General features: G+C 37.0%; 1 protein-coding gene and 1 long non-coding RNA gene across 4 annotated transcripts in view; both read right to left on the bottom strand.

Annotated features, from left to right (window-relative positions):
- The window catches only part of LOC147842240 (uncharacterized), a 1,176,585-nt gene that overhangs the window by 354,437 nt on the left and 797,410 nt on the right, over positions 1-24,738 (bottom strand). The window lies entirely within an intron of this gene.
- uxs1 (UDP-glucuronate decarboxylase 1) overlaps positions 1-24,738 on the bottom strand; it is a 111,423-nt gene that overhangs the window by 39,696 nt on the left and 46,989 nt on the right. The window contains 3 exon segments of one of the 3 annotated variants that reach the window (NM_173242.2): positions 9,354-9,475; positions 17,720-17,779; positions 21,845-21,949. In NM_173242.2, the coding sequence (NP_775349.2) occupies positions 9,354-9,475; positions 17,720-17,779; positions 21,845-21,949 (287 nt within the window). 3 annotated transcript variants of the gene reach the window in all.

Raw genomic sequence — 24,738 nt, 5'->3', positions numbered from 1 at the left:
AGTTTTCTCGGGTGGAGCACTGGTTTTGTCATTGTGTGTGTGTGTCTGTATGAGCACCATTTGTGAACGCCCTTGGACCGTGCGCGTTCCCGCTTGATGCGGGCGTGTGAGGTCTGTGCGTATTTGCAATTGCGCGCTTATGTCCGGGTGTTCACGTTCCTTGTCTGCAGTGTGGTGTTTCATTCCCAGTGTCTCAGTCTAGTTGGTTTCAGTTTCGGTCTGCGATGGGATGAAACATGCATGCTGTGTGTGTGAGTGCACGGTAAGTGTTTTCATTCATAGTGTACTTGTGTGTCGCGTTCAGTCTTCTGTTGGTGTTGTGTTTAACATGCACCACGTGTTTTGTGTTGTCATTTACACGCGGTTAATGAGTTCTTTCATTGGCTAAGTGTTCTTGTCCCGTTTTATGCGAGCACATGGCTTGTGTTGTCTCTGTGTCATGTGCTCTCCCGTCTATTACCTAGTCCCACCCTCCTTGTTAACCCATTCTTAGTTGATTTTGTTCATCTCTTTGTGTGTTCATTTACTTCTGCTTATATTCTCCTCATGTCTGCTGTCCTGTGCAAGTTCATCGTCATATGTCATAGTTTTCCTGCCTTGTCCTGTTCTCTAGTCCTGATTCCTGCCAGCCTGAGGTCCGTTCTTCGTAAGTGGATTACTCAGTTAGCTGGATTTGGATATTGACGATTTGACACGATTCAGGGTTGTTTCGTTCTTCAAAGCTGATCCGAGAGTTATAGTGATTAATAATATAAATAAAGTTATACATATTAATAAAACTTATGCAATCTGCACCCTCTAAATGAAAGTACAAAGACTGCCATCTGGTGGTGCAAAGAAAAAAACTTGATTAGAACTTTTTAGATCGCTTTAGTACAAATTGTGTATAATAGAAATGCACAATATGTGACTTTTTTTAAACGCAATAATACATTTATGCAGTCATAAACATGTTTTGACAGTTGATATGCCAGTGATTTGATGCTTCACAAAAGTTGCAGACGCCTTTACCAATATCAAAATGCTTTTGTAAACATCCAGTTATTCTTTACACTGATTAAAAAACGGCTACTATAATAAAGAAAATCTTTTCTAAATGTAGAACTAAATACATTGATTTGCATTGAAATACATGATGAATACACTTGACGCATGAAAGTGTAAAGCCTGCAGCTCACAAAAAATGTGTAAAGTTATTACGTGTCATATTTAACAAACCATTTTCTGCTAATTTGATGTAATTTTGCTCACATGGATAATTGAATATTAATCAGATGATGTCATTACTCTGCTATGCCGTCAGAAAATCGTTGCATTGCTGATCATGATTTCGAGGATCGATAGATATGTCCTTCACAACACACGCAGCGATCTCAGATCAATTTATCCAGACATTCTAATCTGATTCAAGAACTTGTTTGAAGAACCAAATTAGTGAGAGATCAGTTATCAAGATTAAAAGATCCAGGATCTGCCAAATGATCTTAGATCATTTAAGGTACGAAGAACAGCCCCCTGCCCAGTCTAGATTGTTTGTTTATTTGTTTTATTAATGCCCCCTCAGGGTAGTTTATTTTGCTGTTTATTTTTACTGTTAATAAAAACACATTTAGTTCAGCACTTGAGTCCTCGCCCCTTTCCTCTACACAAACCGTGACAGATAGTATATTTCTGGGTACAAAATTACTTTTTTCTTAAAATATCTCCCAACAGGTTTGACATGAGGGTAAGTAAAAGATGACAATCTTTCATTTTTGAGTGAAATATGCCTTTAAGCTGTGTTTTATGCGAAAACAAGCAAACAAAAGTAATAGCTTACCCTGAAAGTACATGAAGAGTGGTAAACGGAAACAAATGACCCTTTTAAACCAAACATACAGTACTTTTTTTCTCCTCTCCATGCTCAAACAGATTTATCTTTCTCAAATGTCATTGAATTTCATTTTGAATGTAAATGCCAGATGGCACATCAATGATGGTATTCAAATCAAACTTGTGAGGAAGCATTTCTCCGGTGGCGACGTGTAGAGCGGCAATGTGTGCATTGACGGAACAGGGAATATGAGAATGACATGAAGTGAAGAAAAACAGATAAAATCAGCTGCACTAAAGGCTGATGCCAATCAATCATATCACAATGCTCAACAATGAAGCTGTCAGACGAACCAGATGAACATCATGATTTAAAAACCAAACTGAACAAAATATTATTAACCTTTACGCAATGCCACAGAGCTTAACAGATGGCCCAGTAGACTCCATTAGGCTGTAATTAGCATGTAATTATGAATATATGTATAGCATGCCACAATACTAAATATAATATTGAATCATTTGATACAACCTCCACGGTTCTGCATGCACATGTAAATTGCATCTTTTGGGGTTTTGGATTTAAATATTGCATTATGTTTATTTAATTCATCTCTGAACTGACCGTGTATGTTTAAATGTATGAATATGTCCAATGTCCAATGAGAGAATAATGAAAGTTCACAGGAAAGTAAAATAAAGCTTAACTAAGTGGAACTTGTGCTTTGCATTTTATCAATTCAAATGGGAACTGAACAAACTAACACGAACACAACCCGAGGCAGTGGACAGAGTTACTATTTCACCAGCTAACATGGAACCAGAAGCTCGCACTATATAAATGGCTATCCAAGTTTAACCCTTAGAGACCTACAGCTATTTTGTACAGGACTGGCCTGCATTTTTTAAGCACTCTTATTCTTATTTTAAATGTAATAAGTGTCATATACTGTTAAAGACTACATTACTAACCCTGCTGTGGAACTTATTTTTAAAATATTTCACAAGTGCTTTTTAACTTAAAGAAAACCTTTTTTAAACATAATAGTTTTAATAACCAGTTTCCAATTTTAATTTAGGTTTATTTTGTTATTTTCAAGATACTAGTATTCAGCTTTATTTGCACTTATATAAATATATTTCTTAGGGGGCTAATAATATTGACCATTAAGCTAGCTTTTTTTCAGTTTTTATTCAAGCCAGACTATTCAAAAAAGAATGTGTATGTGTAATGCTGTGTTTACACCAGACGCGGGGACGCGCGGATAAAACGCACAATTTGCGCATAAATAGCAGCGTGTACATGATTTTACTCGCTTCATTCGCGCGTCAAATTCACTTAAGAATAGACGTGGATTCGCATGAAGGGCAGTGCTTCTGTCTGCCCGGTGACTCTAGCTTCGTTGCTAAATGGATTTTATGAAGAAAATAACAATGTTTATGTGCTTTATGAAGGCTGAAAAACAGCGTTGATACGCTTAGGGCCGTTTCTGAGTCCACTAGATTCTTTTAGAGGTGCATCCAGCTCTGTGAGCACATAAACTTCTCCAGAAACTGTACCTGGATGATGGAGGCTTTCAGCATTGCTTCTGACTGAGCCGAGCCCAGTTTGATGAACTTTTTGTCGGTGTCTGCTGACAAAATGAACTTTTTGTCGATGTCGGCTGGAGGACACCTACAACAGGCGATATGTCTTAATTACGCCCCCACAAGAGCAAGCTCCTGATTGGTTAACACAGCACGAATGTCCGCTGAAGTTCAGATTTTTGAACTCGACTGATTCGCGTGAAACGCGTAAAACGCTCAACTCGCACCGCGCCATTCGCACCACGCCATTTGCACATTTCGCGTCATTAGCTCCGCGCCATTCATGCATATCACTCTGCAGGATGTGTATTCGCGATTTTGCATTGACTTAACATGATATCACTCAAGCTTGATGCGTGTTCCGCGTCTGTTGTGAACGCAGCATAAGCGTATGTATTTGCTCTATTAAACATCTGTTGAGAAGTATTTGTAAAAGATACGAAAAAAATAGACATGAGGGCTAATAATGCTGACTGTATTATTTTAAACAGGAAAACCTAATGTTTTGCATGGGCATATGTTTCACTCTGCGATTGTCCAAATTTTACAAAAACATGTTGACTGATGATTTGCAAAACAAAAACTATGTCTATTGGTCAAGTATAGAACAGTATGAACCAATTGAGGCTTGGAGGTGGGAAAATGCATCAACAACCACATCCGATTTGTCCAAAGACTCAAACCACGTTGATTTCTTTTGACAAATCAGCATTGTCAAAATGTGATGTAACCACACTCAGTAAAAAGCCTCTGAAGGTCCAATGGTCATACTGCATTACTGAAGACTCTCTTTTTTATGCCATTTCTTGAATGGTTCGAATCGCTCGGACCAATTCAAAAGGTATTAACAATTTAAGAATAATACTACAGTATAACATTATTAGGTGGCCTGGTGGCTCAGTGGTCAGTCGTTGGCATGGGTTTGCTCTAAGTGCTCCGGTTTCCCCCACAGCCCAAACACATGTGCTATACAGTAGGTGAGTTGTATGAATTAAATTGGACATTTTCCCAGTGATGGGTTGCAGCTGGGAGGGCATCCACTGTGTAAAACATATGCTGGATAAGTTAGTGGTTCATTCTGCTGTGGCGACCCCAGATTAATAAAGCGACTAAGCTAAAAAAGTAAATAAACAAATTAAAAAATTGGCCATAGCGTATGAGTGTGTGTGGGAATGTGAGAGTGTATAGGTGTTTCCCAGTACTGGGTTGCTGCTGGAAGAGCATCTGGTATGTAAAAAATATGCAGGAACAGTTGGCGGTTCATTCCGCTGTGATGACCTTGAGAAATAAGAGACTACGCCGAAGGAAAAATAATGAATAATTATTTGCAGCCTTGAGAGGCTGTCTAGATCTTTAAGAGTTATCAAAATTAATTGAAGCTTTTCTTATTTAAACATTAAACCTCAAGATGAATCTTGCTTCTGAATGGTAAAAGTTAATTAAGTCCAATATTTATGTCAACATGCATGACTTGATAAGTTATCAATCATAAACTCTGAGCAAAATGTACCATTGCCCTTCTATTGCACAGGTTTAAGATTTTGGTTAATAACATCGCCATGAGGGTCAAGGAAATCGAATACAGGAAATCGATACATTCTTTTCACCCCTTTTCACCCCTTTTCACTCTTTTCAAAGGCTAAAGGACTTATTTTATATAAATATAAACTCTTATATTTGCTTTGTGCAGCCTACGGCTATACTTCTCACCAAGTATTGCATCTTTTATAAAACATACAGTATTGTGTAAAAACATTTTTATTACTTATAAAACTAAAATAATTGTATATTTTAATTGAACACATCACATAAGATCCGCATACAGAACCGTCTATTTACTATTGTAAAAAGGCAAAGCTGAAAATCTGTGGTTAAAGTGCCACCCAGCAGTCAAAAGCTGCTGGTGCACCAACTACCGCTGCCACATCGGTATGAACGGCGGCAAAGGGAACAGATTGAAGTAGAGACATCTGTATGTACTATATTTACTCTAAAAAAGAGAGTATTTATTAGAGTCATTAAATGTCAATATTGTATCCAGACAAAAATGCGTAATCTGACATAGTGACCAACAATTAATATTGTTTAATCTGAACAGGGCTGAACAGACTTTAGAAATGCTCGAGTACTTAAAAAAAAACAGAATTGTGTGTGTTGAGCATCATTTAAGACAACGTTAGCACCTGTCGGCTATAATTGTGGGGAAAACTGGATTATTTTGAGCTTTTGTCAGCTAATTTCATTTTCCGGATTTAAAATTACGTAACACCGATCTGCCTGTCCAGTGATGACATGTCGGTTTCTCATTATTATTCATAGCGGAGTTTTCTTATCCTATGTGAAGACCCTGTTTCTTAAATATTCATGAGAGCACGTGCTTTCCGAAGGCAAGGTAGACCTGCCAAGATGTGACACTATGTCCGCGCAAGGCACGCAGTGTTTAGCTATTCATGAAAGGTCGTAAGTGTTTGTTTTCATGATCCACAGGGTTTGTTGCATGTTATACCCCGCAGTGCTGTAAGGGCTGATACAACAAAGCTGTTGGTTTGTAGGAAGCATTTTTTTTTGGGAGAGCTGTACAAGTAGGGCTGCTCGATTATGGGAAAAATCATAATCATGATTATTTTGATCATAATTGTAATCACGATTATTCAAAACGATTATCAGTTGAAGTCAAAATTATTCGCCTTTGAGAATTTATATATATATATATATATATATATATATATATATATATATATATATATATATATATATATATATATATATATATATATGGGAATTTTTCACAGTATTTTCTATAATATTTTTTCTTCTGGAAAAAAGGCTTATTTGTTTTATTTCGGCTAGAATAAAAGCAGTTTTAAATATTTTGAAACCTATTTTAATAGCTCCTTTAACCTAGTATTATTAGCCCCTTTAAACAGTATATATGTTTGATTGTCTGCAGAAGAATCTACTGTTATACAATGACATGCCTAAATACTATCTTGAAAAATACCTAGTAAAATATAATGTACTGTCATCATGGCAAAGATAAAATAAATGAGTTATTAGAAATGAGTTATTAAATCTGTTATGTTTAAACTGCTTTAAGCCTCTTCACTGTAAGAAAAAAACTTCAGCTACAAAAGTCCTTCAGTCAAGAGCAGTGAGGGATTTTCTCCTTTTGTTATTTTAATGATTAAAAACAGGCGGCAGCAGGAATATTGTGCACTGTCACTTTAAAAAAAGTGCAGCTCAGATATGGTTTCTCTTTCACGTGTCTTTTGATTCTCAATTTGTTTCTTTATTACACAAATGAGGGTTAATATGAATAATCACTAAACGCCATGCTCTGACACAAATGTGCATGTTTTTGACCATTAAAGCGCTCGCATTAAGATGGCATTAGATGTGTGGGCTCTGCTCGTCTCCGAGCCTGTCTGAGGCTAAGCGCGGCGCACACACACACAACTGTCAAATTTAAAAATATGAGTGATGTGCATTCCGTGCAACAAACGTTACATTACAATCCATGCTTTTCGTCATTTTCACATGGAACTGAGCTTTGCAGAGAAACAAATGTGTACAACTGGAAAGGGGACGGTATGATGGAATAATCGTTTATCTCGATTAATGGTTTTTCATAATCGTTAGAAGCCAAAATCGAAACTGGATTTTCGATTAATTGCACAGCCCTATGTACAAGTATTGGCGAATTGTCTGACTTTTATCAGTTGAGTTCGTTACCATTCAGACACATTGCCTATATCTGTGCTGCCATGTTTGCCTATGTTTAAAATCCTCCAGATTACCAGCCGGGCTACTTGTTGAAATAGATAGGGCAAAAGACCTGCTGCACTGCCATCCACTGTGTCTGCATTCAGACCCGGGGACTGAGCAGGACAGAAGTCCTCTTCTTTATGTGTATATATATACACATAATCATCTTTATGATGATATAACAAATTGTGGTTGAGTATATGAAATTACAAATAACAAATGCAGCAGGGCATTAAATTACTTACTGCTCATTTCTTTGCATTTTAACTTTGTAAACTATAAAATCATGGGTCCCATGGTTTGCATCTCATTTTGTGAGCCAACTGATTGATGTTCGCTCCTCTATTTTCCACTGCTCTGCTGGCCACGCCCATTCCTGCTTCTGCTCGCAGAGCTCCATGCCCATCATGAAGCATTCTTTAAAAAAAATTGATGTAGACTTGAAGTGAAAGAGGGGGGTTTCATGACCCTTTAAGTCAATGACGATAATTAGTCGCCACTCAATTTTTTTAAAACACTGAAAATATTCGTTCCATTAAAATATAGTTTTGTTAAAACTTTAGCTTTGCTTGCAAGAGATGCTGGTTATTTTCCACTCTTGACAATGGAATACTCAGTGATTTTGTTTGCAAAAAAAAAAAAAGGGTAAAAAAAAAAAACATTGAATGTGTAGAACATTTCTACAGCATGCTTTTAGCCTACTGTAGTGTTTTATGAATGTTATGATTTCAGATATCTGAATGGTATGGGGTAATATTCCTAATATAGAGAATAAAGTAGGCATGTTCAGACTCTGTTCAGTCAAAGTGAAGATAATAGTTTGCTCACTATTTCTGTCTTGCATTCAATTTCTGATGAAAGCTGTGCTGCTGTGAGGTTGCTACATTTGCCACTTACTGAAGTACAGAAAGTTTTCCTTTTATAAGGTCTGTCACTTAGACAAGAAAGCAACAGCAAAGAACATAAAATAGACTGGAAAAAGTATGTAAGGGTAGATTTTTTTAACCTATGCTGAGTTCATACTGCATGACTATGACTTTGCTCGTTCATGTGGGTAACAATCTTGAAGAGTGAACTATTAAAGACAAGGTCTGAGAGAATCGCAGATGAGTCGCAGTCACCTGTGAGATACAGTATTTGGCATGCTAAATATCTGTACCTGTTGGTGATTCAAAATCATGCCATGTGAAATGTGTTCTGCTGAAAAATTACATCGAGAGCAGCATCCAATAGTACGAGTATCTGCAGGCCAGCGGGAGATTGGGTAAGAAGTTAAAAGGGCTTCTTTTTGGTCTATTTCAACCCAAGAAATTGAGAAAAAGCTAGTGGAAATTTGGCAGGAGTACCCGTGTCTGTTTGATGCATCATCTGGGCAATATCACAACTGGCTCAAAAAAAAAAAATGTATTAATTAAAAAAATAAAGTTATAGAAAAAAAGCAAATTCTCTTCAAAAACCAGATAAGCAAATTAAGTTCATTTTCTAGTCAATAACAAAAGATATACAAGGTTACTTACTGTATGTATACCTTGTGTTGTTTCCATGTCACTTCTCGCATGTGTTTGGTTGTGAGATGTAGTGTAAAAACATCTGTGATGCCACTACTTTTAAAATCGTGCAGTCTGAACTCAGCATCAGGCCCAGTCCTAATTCTACCCCTTAGCCCTTCCACTTACCTTATTGGGTATCCCAATTTTCTTTAGCTTGATGATATAGGACTGAGGTGGAGCACACAGCCCTTAATTAACATTGTTTTAATGTGTTTACATAGATTAATATGGCCACTGTATATACACAATACAGTTACATGCTTATTGTCACATTTTATTGTTATGATAACATGATATCGTAGCCTTCTGCAATTTCCTAAAGAAAAATACCAAAAAATAACTGTAAGCCACACAACTGAAATAACTACAGCAGGCACCATTGTCAATCTCGTATGATGTAAGAGCTCGCAACGGCATAAGATGATGTCTGTGGCTTTTGTAGTGGTGTCCCATTTTTTAGGAGTAAATTTGAAGCCCTTTGCCTTCACACTCTTTTTTAAGGGACATGGGGTAGGGGTAAAAAATAGAATTGGGTTCGGGCCTTGAGCTCCCATGTATGAACCTTACTACACCGTTCAAAAATCCAACAGCTGCACAGTGAAATGCATCAATATGTTCATGGGTGATTTTCACTCTTACCTGTTTCATGTAGGCATAACACATAGTCTCAGCAACACGCTTTCCTTCATCATAACAGGCCCGGGGACCAATTGGATTCACGTGACCCCAGTAGTCCTCATTTTGGGGGTGCACCTCTGGGTCTATATGAATGCAAAATCATAGAAATATATTCGATACACAACCCACTATGGATCATTTTGAACACAAATATTGCATTTGGTAAAACATGAGACTGTCCAGTATACGTCATATCATTGCTTAGTCTTAACTAAAGTTATATTAAAGAGCAGTTTTAAAAGCATATAATATGAATTACAACTAATCTAAATCACAGAATAAAATAAAAAAAACTAAATGAGAAATTTAAAGCTGAAGAGTTTTTTTTTTTTTAAAGCTGCAAGCAGCGATGAAAGGGACCTTGCATATATATATATATATATATATATATATATATATATATATATATATATATATATAAAACAGAGAAAAATCATAGATTTATGCCAAAAATCCTTCTGTCAGCAGGTGGCGCTATGACTGTGACCCAATATTGGCATGTAGATGTCTTCAGTAGAGGAATTTCACCGAACAAGTGTGTCAAGGCTGTTCATCAAGATGACAACAAGGTTGGTTTGAGCTTGGGTTGACCATGGCTTGTTATTATATGTATATATTATTATAACGTAATAACACGAGTGTGTTTTAACCTGTTTTCATTCTCCTGGATTGTGCATGCACTAGTGACATTTCTGTGTAATTTAATAGCGTTCAGCCGCACATCTAGCTCCACTTTTTGGTACCCTTTTGTTGTGATAGGTACGCTTTGGAAAGGGTACCCAAAAAGTTGTATGGTGCGGTTCGTTTTTTGGTACCTTTTGACAGCAAAAACAAACACAAAAGCATACGGTACCGTACTGTACTGCTTAGTGGAAACTTCCCATTAGATTATTACTCAACCAAACGTCCAAATTTTAAACTAAAAGTATCCATAGAACAATGATTTATATGGCTATAATATTCCATTATAATTGTTTCATAAAACTCTTAGAGGAATGAAAATGTTCACCAGAAGCTCCCTCCACAACATGCAGCTTCACTGTCAACTGGCCTCAGCGCAAATTTCTTTCTAAACTTTTATTTCTTGCAGTGCATTTTAAAGATTACTACTGTCAAAATCACTTAGACCATGTCAAACTAACACATATAGTGAATGCTTTGAAACAGTCCATTAGATTTGATGGCTGTACAGAGCTGTGCTATTTCTGAGGGAACTCGTACACTGTGCAGCTTTCAGTCCCTGTATGTGGCTGAAAGTCTGAGACAACAAAATTAGAGGAACATACAATTGTGGTTATGTGAATTCCTGATGGCCATCATATGCGACACTAAGCTCTTGTAGAATAGCTGTACCACTTAGAGGGGGGAAAAACATTAGGGTCAAACAAATGAGAGGTTGCTGACTGTAAAAAGAATTCCATTCAACATTAGAGACGGAAATGTGCTCTTGCACAGAATACCAGCTTAAGAAGAGGCAACAGCAAAATGGATTGGTTTTATATATGGGGAAAATGTCCCAGAAAGAGTGCTTGTACATGCAAAACATTTTTCAATAGATTGCTTTATGACCTTGGGTAATATAAAGCCAGATTTAATAGCTATAGCTACAATTTGTTCAGTTATTACTATCAAACACTTGCTTCGGTTCACTTATGTTTAGAATCCGATCATCATCCCTTACATGCAGAGCAGTGTTTGTTAGTGTAGTGCTGTTTATTACTCAGAAACCATGCAGCCTAGCATTTGTTAAATACACCAGTGTCACTTTTCATATGTAGATGTTTGTTTGAACTAATTTTTCATTGATAAAGATAGGCTGCAATGTCATGCAAAGATAACTCACACACAAAAATTATATGGAGGGAAGATGGCCGGGCGCGATCTTACATTTTGTCACCATAATATAGAAACATCTTTAAATACTCTGTCAGCAATGCAGACAAACATACTGCATGTAGAAGCTTGAGGCTTGGCGGAGCTCGATGTGTGTGCTGCGCAGGATTAGCTACACCTCAAGAATGGATCGCAATGTATATCAACATATGTGTTTTAGTTTGTGTCTTAAGCTACATTTTTTGGATGTCTTTTAAAGAGTTTTCAATCTGATGAGTATTGTTAGCACAGTTGTACAAATGATGACTTTCATCTTCCACAAGGGGCTTTGGTGCTATGATGGCTTTGTTTCCAGGCAGACCATCAAAATTTGTGACATACTTATTTCCTGGACATGCTCTGGAATTCAATTAATCAGTTGGCGACTCGGAAACGTCCTGATTATTTGCACTTTTGTGTGTCCTATGCTTGAGATTTGCATCCTGTAGTTCATGGGGATATAATCCAGTGTTTACTCTAGGATTTTTTTCCAGTGATGGCGGCAGGCTTTTTTTTTTTTTTTTTTTTTACACAGATCTACCTGTGGCGTCATTTCAATGACAAATGTCTTGAACGTAGTATTAGAAGTCGAGATCGCATTTATGTAATAGCCTACAGCATGCGGATCTCTTTGCTTGCGCGCCGATTTCCTCTGCTCGTGCACAAAACTTTCTGCATGCCCCCTCAAATATAAGTCGCTTCAAGAGCGCGCAGATCTTGTGCGCTGTCAAATAAATGCTGCTGAAGTGCGATTTAGTGCGTTTATGCAACGAGTATGTCTCCAGCATTTATTAGATTTGCTAGGAATATTTATGAATATCTCCCTAATAAACCTAGAGCTATGTTAATTTGTCCTGAAGTAAAGTGATATGGCTATTGTTCGTGTTTGCTGGCCTCACGCATCACGCGCCTGTCAGTCAGTCAGTCAGTCAGTCAGCACGTAACCTTAGGGTTAAACAAAGGACGCACAGCACTAATACGGTTAACTAAAAGTTTGCGCTGTTATAATTGACTTACCCTTTAATACGTTTTGTTGTGATTATTACCCACTATTAAAAAAATAAAACATTTTGAATGAGAAGCTGTAATGTAGCCGTGGTGGGATGAATTTTGCCGTGGCGCCCCGCCATGTGAGAATGAATGTAGCAAAAACCATGTAGTCTGAGCTATGATGATCAGGAGCCAAGATAAATCAAGATCTACAGTCTTATGCAAAAGTTTGATCTCCCCTATTTTCCTCTTTTTTTTTATAAATGCAAGCTATAGCCTGCTAGCCTTTCAAATGAGCAATTTAATTTGGATATATTTTATACTCTAGGGAAATAAACATTTCAGTTCTGACATAACATTTATTTAACCAACAGCTGCAATGCAATTTAAGTCATAACAAAAACAGACAGGTGCAACCCAACAGAATAATGACATCAATCTTTTGTACAGCCACCTTTTGCTGTGTCAATTGCAAGCCTGTAGACACTTCATATAGTCAAGGATAAGTCTCTGAATTCATGCTGAAGTCATTTTGGACCACTAATCTTTGCAAAATTTATACACTTCAGTCAGGTTTAATGGGTGCCAAGAATGAATGCCCCTTTTAAAATCAATCTATAGATTTTCAATGATGTTAAAGTCTGGGGACTGGGATGGCCTTTCTAGACCATTGTATCATGTCTGAGCAATTCCTTGGTAGATCTGGAACTGTGCTTTGGATCATTGTCCTGCTGAAACATCCAACCCTGCCGTAACTTCAGCCTCTTGACTGATTTCTGAACATTGTTCTTGAGAATCCGCTGATAATGGGTGGAATCCATGCAACCTTTAAAGGGTCACAAAACCCTTGAGTACTTTTTTCGAGATTTTTTTTGTTTTGATTTGTGTGTGTTGAGCATCAGTTAAGACAATGTTAGCACCTGTTAGCTTTAATTGTGGGGAAAACTGCATAATTTGGAACTTTTGTCAGCTAATTTTAGCTTTCGGGTTTATAATAATTTTAGGGGCGGATCAAAATCGGCGATGTAGCACAGAACTGCAAGTGCAAAGATGACGCGTCGGTTTCCTATTATTATTCATAGCGGAGTTTTCTTATCTTATCAGACCTGCTAGTGCCAAGCAGTGAGATCCTACATAAATGATTGGGTGAGACCGCATCCACTGACCCATGGCACGGAGTATTTAGCTGTTAATGAAGGGTCGTATGTTTTTGTTTCCATGATCCACGGGGTTTGTTGCATGTTTTCCCCGCAATTGCTTTCAGGGCCAATACAGCAAAGCTGTTTTAAATGCAGCAAGCATTTTTGTCCAGAGAGCAGTACGAGAATTGGATAATGGCGGACTTTGCCTTTTATCAGGAGTTCGTTCACATTTAGACACATCGCTGTGCTGCTGTGTTTGCCTAAATTCTCAAGATTACCAGCAGGGCTAAAGGTTATAGACAGGGCAAGAGACCTGCTGCACTGAGTCTGCATTCATACCCGGGGATTGAGGGAAAAGGTGTCATGGCCCTTTAACTCTGTGCTTGCCACACATCCGCACAGCATGATGGACCCTCCACCATATTCTACAGTAGGGAGCAGGTTCTTCTCCTGTAATGTTGTGTTCTTATTCTGCCATGTAACGTGCCCGTGGTTGTGGCATCTTTCCACAGTATATTTTTTCAAAATAATTCTGGCTTGTCCAGATGAACCTTAGCATGCCACAAATGACTCATCATGTTGGCAGAACACAGAAAAGGCTTCTTCTGCATCACCTTCAATTGAGTTGTTCTTTGTAAAGAGTGTGCTAAATTGTGGGATGATGCACAATGACAATATTAGCAGCAAGATGTTCCTGGAGCTCTTTTATAGGTGGTCTTTGGTTTGTCTGTGACCATTCTAATCATTCTTTGCTTTTGCCTTTAGGATGTTTTTCTAGGTTTATCACAGCTTTCCTTTACCAGAACTGTTCCTGTGGCCTTCCATTTTCTTACTATATTTTTGACTGTGTAGATAGAGACTTTAAAGCTCTTTGAGAGCTTTTTGCATCCTTCTTTCAACTCATGTTGAATTATCCTAGTTTTTAAGTCATTAGGAAGTTCTTTTGAGGTTCCCATGTTGCTGCTTTCTGGTTCACAATAAGGAAAAGCTCAACTAGCAATCAGCTATCGTAATTGTCTGTTTTCATGATTGGTTGCACCTCTGTAAAGATTGCTAAGGTTCACTGAGTGACTCAAATCAATTTTTGTTGTAATCAGTCAGCAATAAGTGACTAAAAGTTTTGAAATCCATGCAAACTTTTGCATAGCCTATTTTTCAGTCTGAATTTAATTTCACACATCTCTGTACTGCTCCACTATGTATTTCTGACTGAAAAATATGACATTGTCTAGCTTTCACTAAAAACCTAATGGCATTTCACTGTAATCTTCTGTTAAAAGCAAGAACACATAATTATGCAGCCACAGAGGGGGGCCTAAATTTTTGCATACAACTGTATTATTAGGAGGCAACTGCGAAATTGTCTTAAACACAATAAATTTGTATTTAAAGGGGCCAAACTGGGCACAATGTACTATAATAAAATAACTATATTACCATCCAGTCCAACCAATAATACTGTTCAGTTTACTATAAACACATGCTGCAACTAAGTACTCTGCTGCATTAAATAGCCAAGTGGATTCTGATTAGCTTTCAACTTAACCGATTATTCTGACAGCATTTAGTTCAGTTAGTGTAGATTTTCCTATTCTACAACAATTATTTTCATTTTACAGTTATAGTTACTTTAATTGGTGCTAAAATCCCACAGTTGAACAGCTAGACAGAGCTTACTGACAATGGAAGTAGAGTAGTGTTGACAAGGATCAATGAGGAGATTTTACAAATGAATTCCAAAGCATGAGGGGCAAAGATCACATCCATAATCAGGGTAAACAAAATCTGGGCACAGTCTAAAGCTTTGGCAGAAACCCGGTGATAACAGTGCTGTGAGTCACAATCAAGATGGGTAATGAACACGTCAGTAAAGTATACAAACGCTGCAACAATCTAAAATAAACCTGTCAGAAATGACACAATGCAAAAAAAAAAAAAAAAATTATAATAACTGGGTGTTATTGTGAGCTATAATATGTTGTTGACGCAGCTGTAAGATGGTATACATACAGTATATTGAAATGCACAAGTTACATAAACCCATTAATAACAGAAGTATAGCAGAGGGCTTGCATATGGGCTGATATGGGGTTCTCACATACATTTATGTTCGCAAATACACTGCTCTTCTTTATTAACGAGTTTTTTATGCAGCTCATTGTTCTTAGCTTATTAAGAATATAGACACTGGGGAATGGGACACTGGAGAATGGGAATTTATGCTAATTAAAATGAAGAGCCCTTTGAAGCTTAGATGGGGTCAGGAGAACTACATTACAATTAAATCACATCCTTCAATATTTGACATTTGTATTGAATTGAATTGAATAATCCTTGAACTGACTATCTAACTAACTAAAAAAAAACAGTTAAGACAATGTGAGCACCTGTCAGCTTTAATTGTGGGGAAAACTGGATAATTTTGAGCTTTTGTCAGCTAATTTCAGCTTCGGGGTTTAAAATTATTTTTGGGGCGGGATCAAAATCGGCGACGTATCGAAGTACTGCAAGTGCAATGATGACGCGTCGGTTTCTCATTATTATTCAAAGCGGAGTTTTCTTATCCTATGAGAAGAGCCGGCTGCTTAATTATTCATGAGCACGTGGTTTCCGAAGGCAAGGCAGACGCAGACCTGCCAGACCAGTGCCAAGCTCAAGCTGTAAGACACGGACCCACGGCACGCATTAGCCGTTTATGAAGGCTCGTATGTGTTTGTTCCCATGATCCACGGGGTTTGTTGCATGTTTTTCCCCGCGATCCTGTCAGGGCCGATCATACAGCAAAGCTGTGTGTGTGATGCAAGCATTTTTGTCGGGAGAGCAGCACGAGAATTGGAAAATGGCGGATGTTGTCTTGTATCAGGAGTTCATTCACATTCAGACACATCGCCGTTCTGCTGTGCTTGCCTAAATCCTCCAGATTACCAGCAGGACTAATAGTTAAAATAGACAGGGCAAGAGATCTGCTGCACTGAGTCTGCATTTAGATCTATGATTCAGACCCGGGGATTGAGGGAGAAGTCCTCATTTACAGTGTGTACATGAACACGATTATCTTTATAATGATATAAATTGTGGTTGTCTGTATATGAAATTACGAATAACAAATGTAGCAGGGCATTAAATTACTGTTTATTTCTTTGCATTTTAACTTTGAAAACTATAAACTCATGCGTCTCCTCACGGTTTGTCTCAATTTGTGAGCTAACTGACAACAACAGTTGTTCGCTCCCCTTCTCCCCTGCTGGCCACGCCCACTCCTGCCCTATGCTCGCGGAGCTCCACGCCCATTAATCATGCATCTTTTGAAAAAATTCTGAAGTAGACTTTAACCGAAAGTGGGGGGTGTCATGGCCCTTTAACACACCACACACAGACTCTTCCATACCCCTCACTGCACACCATCAATATGTAGCATCCACTGCACTTTAACCAATCCATACTTGAAACAATACTGCCTACAACTATGTGGACGCCTATTCATTGTACATATCGCTGTCAATCTCACATTGTCGCTGTATTTGCACTGAATATATATTTTGCACTTTCGTTGTATCTGTGTTTTGTACTGTCTGGAGTCAGCACCCAAGCTTTTCACTCATCATAGCACACGTGCTGCTGATGATGTGACGATAAAAGTGATTTGATTTGATATAAATTATTTTATCAGCCCATGCCTAATTGCATCTCCACTTCGGTCAGTAAAAAATAAATCTTGGAAGGATGTGAGAAAAGGTGCGGAAGAAAGAGGTCACGTTGGGTCTTCTGGTTCAAACAGACTTGCCATTTCACGGCCACAAAATTTTACTTTCTTTAGGGACCAATTATTTCTCCTGTGGTCCTAAAAGCAGCTTCAACTACATCCCTTTGTCCACAATTCAGATTCTAAAAGAAAATCCATACAGCTTGCCAATGACAGTCTCATACACTCTAAAAGCAAGCCTTAACTTTCTTTTCTAGCCTTTGATTTCAATGCGGAGTGGTACACCCATATAACTATAACGCTAATACAGCCTGGCTAGAAATATCTGATGAAACCAACACAGGCTCATTGGAAATACATGCTTCAGCCTACATTTTTGTGTAACCGCAAAAACACAAACAGAAAAACAAACTGTTAGCATTAATTAAATAGTGGAGGAGCAAGGCTTCCAGACACCATTGATTGATGACAAAACACCTTATGAAGTTAATTTACTAGATAGTTAAGTACACAGAGCCCTTTAGAACATAGCTAAGCATTTTAAGAAAGATAGCTGGTCTATACAAAGAGTATTTGCATATTTAGTGTCATATTGACAAAACATATGAATGGAGACATACCTCCGTACACTTCTGACGTGGAGGCAAGAAGCAGGCGCGCTCCAACCCGCTTGGCCAATCCTGTGGACAGAGAGAAAGATGAGCAAATCAGTTGTTAAATTGTATCTGACCAGATAGAGACTGAGTCATCAATCAATATGGCTCCTATTGGGTGAGTCACAAACAACCAAACAGACATCAATCAGAAAAAGGCTGCAGCGTGAAAAAGCAAAGACATCCATATCAGTGTATCAGATGAGGAAAAAAATGATGTGCAACAATGCACTGCTTTCACAGCTTAACGCTTGAATTGAGGCGTTAAATTCTCATTATTATGATTGAGTGGTTTGACTGGCTGAGAAAAACTATTCAGGTGGCCATTCTGCTACAATGGGACATGCACGGAATGTACAATAAAATCCATTAACTGCATCTATAATTTATATTTGATATAAATTTCCCTGAAAGTTTGCAAAAAAATAAATAAATGACTACATATCATTCAGGATCAACAGTGCAATCTGTGCATTAGGGTTGGGCGATGTCGACCAATGTGGCATCGTACGATGTCTCATATGAAACATCGCGCACAATGGACAATGGCATCGTCGTCACAGGCGGCGGTGTATTAATTCTGAATAATTTATTAATTCATAACAAATGATTTATCTGTTAAAAATGCTAAATACAAGTGTGAAAGTGAAACTGACCCGCTACTGACCCGCTGACTGCCTGGACCCACTGTCTCGAGCGCATGACAGTGTGTGAGTGTCTGTGATTGTGCGTGCCTGTATGTGTGTGTGTGGCAGAGACCATGTTAGACTTTCTCATTGCCTTTCATTTGACGGAGAGGGTTGTAAAAATTTCGTTCTAACCTATTATAGACCGTCGTTTAATTAGCATATTTTCGAATCGCTTTTTTTATACATATTTTAATAATGAACACGACGAGCATATAGGCTATATTATTCATTTATTATTATTCATTATTACTTAACAATTATTGCAAAACATAAAATTAATTCATTATATATATATATATATATATATATATATATATATATATATATATATATGTATGCATGTATGTATGTATATATATATATATATATATATATATATATATATATATATATATATATATGTATGTATGTATGTATGTATGTATATATATATATATGTATGTATATATATATATATATATATATATATATATATATATATATATATATATATATATATATATATATATATATATATATATATGTATGTATGTATGTATGTATGTATGTATGTATATATATATATATATATATATATATATATATATATATATATATATATTTGTGTGTGTGTGTGTGTGTGTGTGTGTGTGTGTGTGTGTGTGTGTGTATATATATACACACACACACACACACACACACACACACACACACACACACACACACACACACACACACAAACACACACACACATATACATGTTTATCATAAAATAAAGGTAAAAGTAAAAAAGAACTACATTAAATGAAGTCTAAACTAAACCAAACTGGCTATTTTAACCAAACTAAACTAACTGCAGAATGAGACACAAGGTGAGCTTGAGAGGTAAAAAGCGTTACACAGCGTTATCATTTTGTAAAAAAAAAAAAAAAAAAAAAACATAGAGCAGATAATGTCATATACAAATGTCAAAATGTAGTTGCTTACAAACCGTACACTAATGTAAATGAGAACATACCATTGTGAAACAGACAAAGTATTCAAAAGTAAATAATCTGTTCCCATAATAATTCTTTATTAAAAGGAACAGGCAGCTGAAAACAGCAGTCAATATGTACTGTATACATACTTTTTCTAGTTTATTTCGGAGTACATTTCAGTAGTGTATTCCAACTTGGAAGTCTAATGCAAAATCAATATATTTAACTAAACACACAAGAATTTTATGAATGACAGGCACTGCATTTCTGTGGAACAGATTCCATATGGACTTAATAATAACCCAAAAAAGCAATTATATGTAATTGCAGGCATGAGATGGAACATAAATAATTTCATGTCGACTGAGAAATGATAAAAGAAGAAGAAGATTTGCAACTGCTTCTTGCAAACGATGGACATTGGAATGAAGATTTCGCAGAAAGTGCACAGTGGAAACAGTCTAACCTATTCAAAAATGACAGGTAAAATATCAAACAGAACTACACTGTCTTTTCACATCTGGTGTAATTTACTGAGTACTGGATAGCCTTGTTAGTTTGTGTTTCAGCTTAATCCTTGCTCATGATCAGTTAAAATGTTTAGCTGGTACCTTGTAAACATACTCTAATTAAAGATTGCTAACACCACATCTTGGATGGTCATCAGTGATATATCTTGAGGTAAAATTTCAGACCTAATTAATTCAATTAGGCTCAGTAATTTGAAGAGCATGTGACAAAATAAAATTAAAATATCCAAACAAAGCACATACAAACTCAATTTTCTACCTTTACTTTCAGAAACAAGATAACACCTCGTAAGCAGTGTCAGATTAAATAGATTAATACTTTTTACAAAGACTTAATTTTTCTATTTTCTTTTTTTTTTTTAGAAATAATGTAATTTTTATAAGTAATATTACAAGACACTACTAGAATCTCACTCTGAACTATGTTAGAAACTGTAGTGGACAAAGACCACAGCAGAGAACTGATTTCAGTAGGTTTCTTAGCCATAACGGTGTCATCAAGGATTTTACCTCCGATTTCAATCAGGTTACGATCAGGACTTTGGGCTGCCATCTTTTGAAATTTCCTGATATGAATGTTTTCAGTTAAAGGAATTGTTTCCACCATTTTGCATCATCCAGCATGAAAATTACTGGCTGAACACCGGGAAAGAAACACCATGTTGAAAATGGAACATTTAATTAATAATTTTTGCAGCCGCTCTCTCATGTAATTGTAAAAGAGCTCAAACCATGATACGTCATTATAATATTTGATTTTTGTCCATAAATACTTTTTGCCCAATAGTTAACACCTGATATGCAGTATCAGATTAAATGTATTAATACTATTTACAAAGACTTGATTTTTTCTTTATTTTTTAAGCAATAATTTAATCTGTATAATAAACATTACAGGACATTACTAGTCTCTCACTCTGAACTGTGGAAGTGATCACAGATCACAGCAGAGAACAGATTTTAGTAGGTTTTTAAGCCATAACTTTGTTATCAAGGATTTTACATTAGATTTCAATAAGGTTAGGATCAGGACTCTGGGCTGCCATTTCATGAAATTTCCTGATATCAATGTTTTCAGTTAAAGCAACTGCTTCCAACATTTTGCAGTGGGCAAAAATCATCATCTGGCATGAAAATTACTGGCTGATTGAGTGATGGACATGAGAAAATAAACAACTTGTCAACAATGGAACAGCTAATCAATATTTGAAGTCGCTCTCTCATGTAACTGTAAAAGAGCTCACACTGCAGAAAACATAATTAAACCACCACACGTCATTATGATGTTCGATTTTGTCTATAAACATTTAGTGATATTTTAAACATATTTTGCCCAGTAGTTGACGCCTGATATGCAGTTTCAGAGTAAATCGATTAATATTTTTTTACAAAGACTTTTTATTGTATTTTTTTCAGAAATAATGTAATCTTTGTAATTAACACTAAATGGCATTACTAGTCTCACACTGTAAACTATGGCAGACACTTTAATGAACCAAGGTCGCAGCAGAGAACTGATTTTAGTGGGCTTCTTAGCCATAACTTTGTTATCAAGAATTTTACATCAAATTTTAATCAGGTTAAGTTCAGGACTCTGGGCTGCCGTTTAATGAAATTTCCTGAAATCAGTGTTTTTAGTTCAAGAAACTGATTTCCTCATTTTGCAGTGCGCAGAACTGTATGAAAATAACTGGGTGATTGATTGTTGAACACAGGAACGAAACAACCATGTTGAAAATGGAACATCTAATCAATATTTGCATCCACTCCCTCATGTAACTGTAAAAGAGCTCAAACTCACACTGCAGAAAGCCATAACACTTAATCTGCACTTTTCATTGACTTTGCACTCAATTTGTGTTCTGAAATTGAGGTCAAGGAAGAAAAAAATGTACATTCCTGGGTGATACTTACCTAGCATGTTGAGAGTACCAATAGTATTTGTTTTTAGTGTCTTGATCGGATTGTACATGTAGTTCGGTGGCGATGCAGGCGAGGCCAAATGATATATCTGGTCAACTGAGAAAAGAAGAGAACAAAAAGAGTTAAAGTGAGAAACGAACAGTTTACTGGACTCTTTCCCCATGCCTCTTGTCCGAGAACAGATTGGGCATAAAAAACACACACTTTCATTTAAACCAATGTAAACATCACCCAACTGATCATAGATTACAGAGACTGAATTGTCCATGAAGCTAATCCAAAGCAACGGCCTAAATACATGACAACCATCTGCCCATTCATATGCCCAACCAAATGAGCTGTCTTCTTAATGCAAATGATTGTTCTGAGGGGGTATTATGGCTAAAGACAGTCAAGTCTATGAATATATAATTAGAATCTAAAGTTAGCAAACTGTGTTCTTCCGAACAAATTGGAGCAATGCAAATGATATTTAAGCTTTTTGCGTCTCGCACTGCTTTAAAAAAATCCTTTGGTAAACACCAAGCGGCAACCTCCCTCTCTCCCTCGGGAAGCAAATACGGAAGTAACTAAAACGGCAATTCATCAACTCTCCATGGGGGGCTGGCTCCAGGAAGTCCAGGTCATTTCTGGCTGCAATGGGAATTTGGCTATTTTTACAGCTGATAAAAACATGCTTACAGCCTGGTACAAAAGATTGCTTTGGCGCATATAACCATAATTGAACTTCATGACAACTGAAGGTTAGAAAGGGTGAGGGAGGTGAACTTTTTTTATTACTCATCCGTTTCGTTTTTAGTAAGTTATATTAAGTTTGCATAATTAAGGGCGTGGCCACTTGAGTGACACCTAAGTCTCGCTGCTCGCCACCTCAGCTGATTACGGCTAATTAGCTGCTGAGCTCTGCATATTTATTGTATTTTTATTTGGGTTAATGTTTCTTTACACAGTCACTTGCCTTTTGGGATTAATTTATACAATTATCAGATGATAGGGGATGCTGTGTGCACTTAATTGTGCTCTCAAACCATTCACGTGGCCTCCATTTCCCAGTTGAGAGAAATTATATACTTATATACCATCTCTTAAATGTTTTTGTCTTACTTAAGTACATTTATAATGTTCTTTACAGCTGTAATGCCCTTCACAATCTGACAGATTGATAAGCTGTAGGCTCTAGAACAGTCATCTGAAGAGTTGTCAGAGTGTTGTGCCTGGATTTCACCAACAGCCTTGCATTTACTAACAAGGACTATAACTGAAGTGTTTGGACGTATTTTGTGTTTTCCCTTATGTTGAAAAACGTCATAAGAACGATGCTTAGCATCTCTGTGTATTACAGCAGTGTTTTAAAGTCTAAACACTTTATTGATACAGTGTACAGCCAAGCACATGTGGTCAGAACACAAACGAGTCGCAGGTAATAAAGTATTAAGCGTTTCTCCCAAAGTAAAGTCTGTCTGCCAGGTCCAAGCAAAATGCCAGCAGGTGTCTGCAGAGAGATGAGTATCGGCCAAAAAAAAAAGAAAGGATTTCATACACACAGACAAAGCAAAGGAAAGTCAATATAATGGATGCGGAACAAACAGAACAAGCTGCCAAGTTCTCATTCATGCTGCACAACCTAGATTGCATTGATATGAAGAGATCAATTAAAAAGAGCCGAGGAAGGAGATGAGTCAAATGAGTAGCTGACTGAGGCTGAAAAGGAATGAAAAATCAAAACATGCTGAGACATGCTGGTGCTATGATTTAGTTGGCAAAGAGGAACAAAAATCTTTTAAGGTCCACTCTTGGAAGTCTTCAAACTTTTTTAGGCCAAGGACCTGCTGGTAAATGAACCAAATATGGCCACCTGTTTAATACACTGTTGATGTTAATGTGGAATCAAAAAATAGACTTATTGAAGCCTGATTGATTATCTGTCTGTGGCTTTTGAGTTTCCAGCTTCTGGTTGATCACCAAAAAGAAAATAGAATTTTATACTTAGTGTTTAGTCATCCAAACTCCAGATCGACTGAAATGAGGCAACTCAAAAGCCACAGACAGATAATCAATCAGTCTCAAAACTTCTATCCCTACAGAAGAAATAAGAATCAGCATAACAAATAAAAACAGCTAAATCAACAGAGAGTGCCTGAGGACAATTGTGTTATTTTATTTGCAGGCTTAGGCGCCTCAAGCTAAACATTTGAAGCTCTTGCACAGATTCAGCGGCAAACACTCCCAAGTTTTTATCCTCGGAGGAACTGTTTTGAAAAAGCTGTTCATCCTGACTCACGGAAGCAGCCAGGCATGCTCTCAGTAGGCTGAGACTAGAGCCAAAGTGACTACTGACAGACTATTTACTGACCTTTTTATCACAGTAATTTGACTGGATTTATTATAATAAACCAGTGTGACATCTATTTAGAATTTTCAGTGTCCCACAAACACCTTGAAAATGTATATTATTATTGCTATTAGAGATTGTTATAAACATCCCAAATGTCATATCTAAGTCTAAAAGATCACAATGTAGATGTTCATTTTCTTAGTTACTAGTTTAAATGTCAAATGTGTTGTGTTACTTGGTATAAATGTCAACATCTTAATGAAAGTTTTCAATTTGAGAATCTTAAAAACTACACTATATGTTTAGTTTGCTAAACTGTTGACCATTGCTGCTGGGCAGAAACCTCACATATACTGTACATTTAAACTTGTTTTCTTATAAATCAATGGTATAGACGAATTACCATGTTTGTAAACCCGGCGCAGTGTGGCGCAAGGCGTGACGCAGTAGTCTTTTGGTAGTTTAAGCTTGGCGCAAGAGTCGTTTTGAGGCGTTGCGCTACGCTGTTTAAATAGCAAATGCATTAGCGCTCATTTTTGCGCCCATAGGC

This window comes from Danio rerio, chromosome 9 (genome assembly GCF_052040795.2).
Source record: "Danio rerio strain M-AB ecotype USA chromosome 9, GRCz13ab, whole genome shotgun sequence".
Lineage (NCBI taxonomy): Eukaryota > Metazoa > Chordata > Actinopteri > Cypriniformes > Danionidae > Danio > Danio rerio.
The sequence above is the reverse complement of the archived record's forward strand: the minus strand, read 5'-3'. Positions and strand labels throughout refer to the sequence as shown.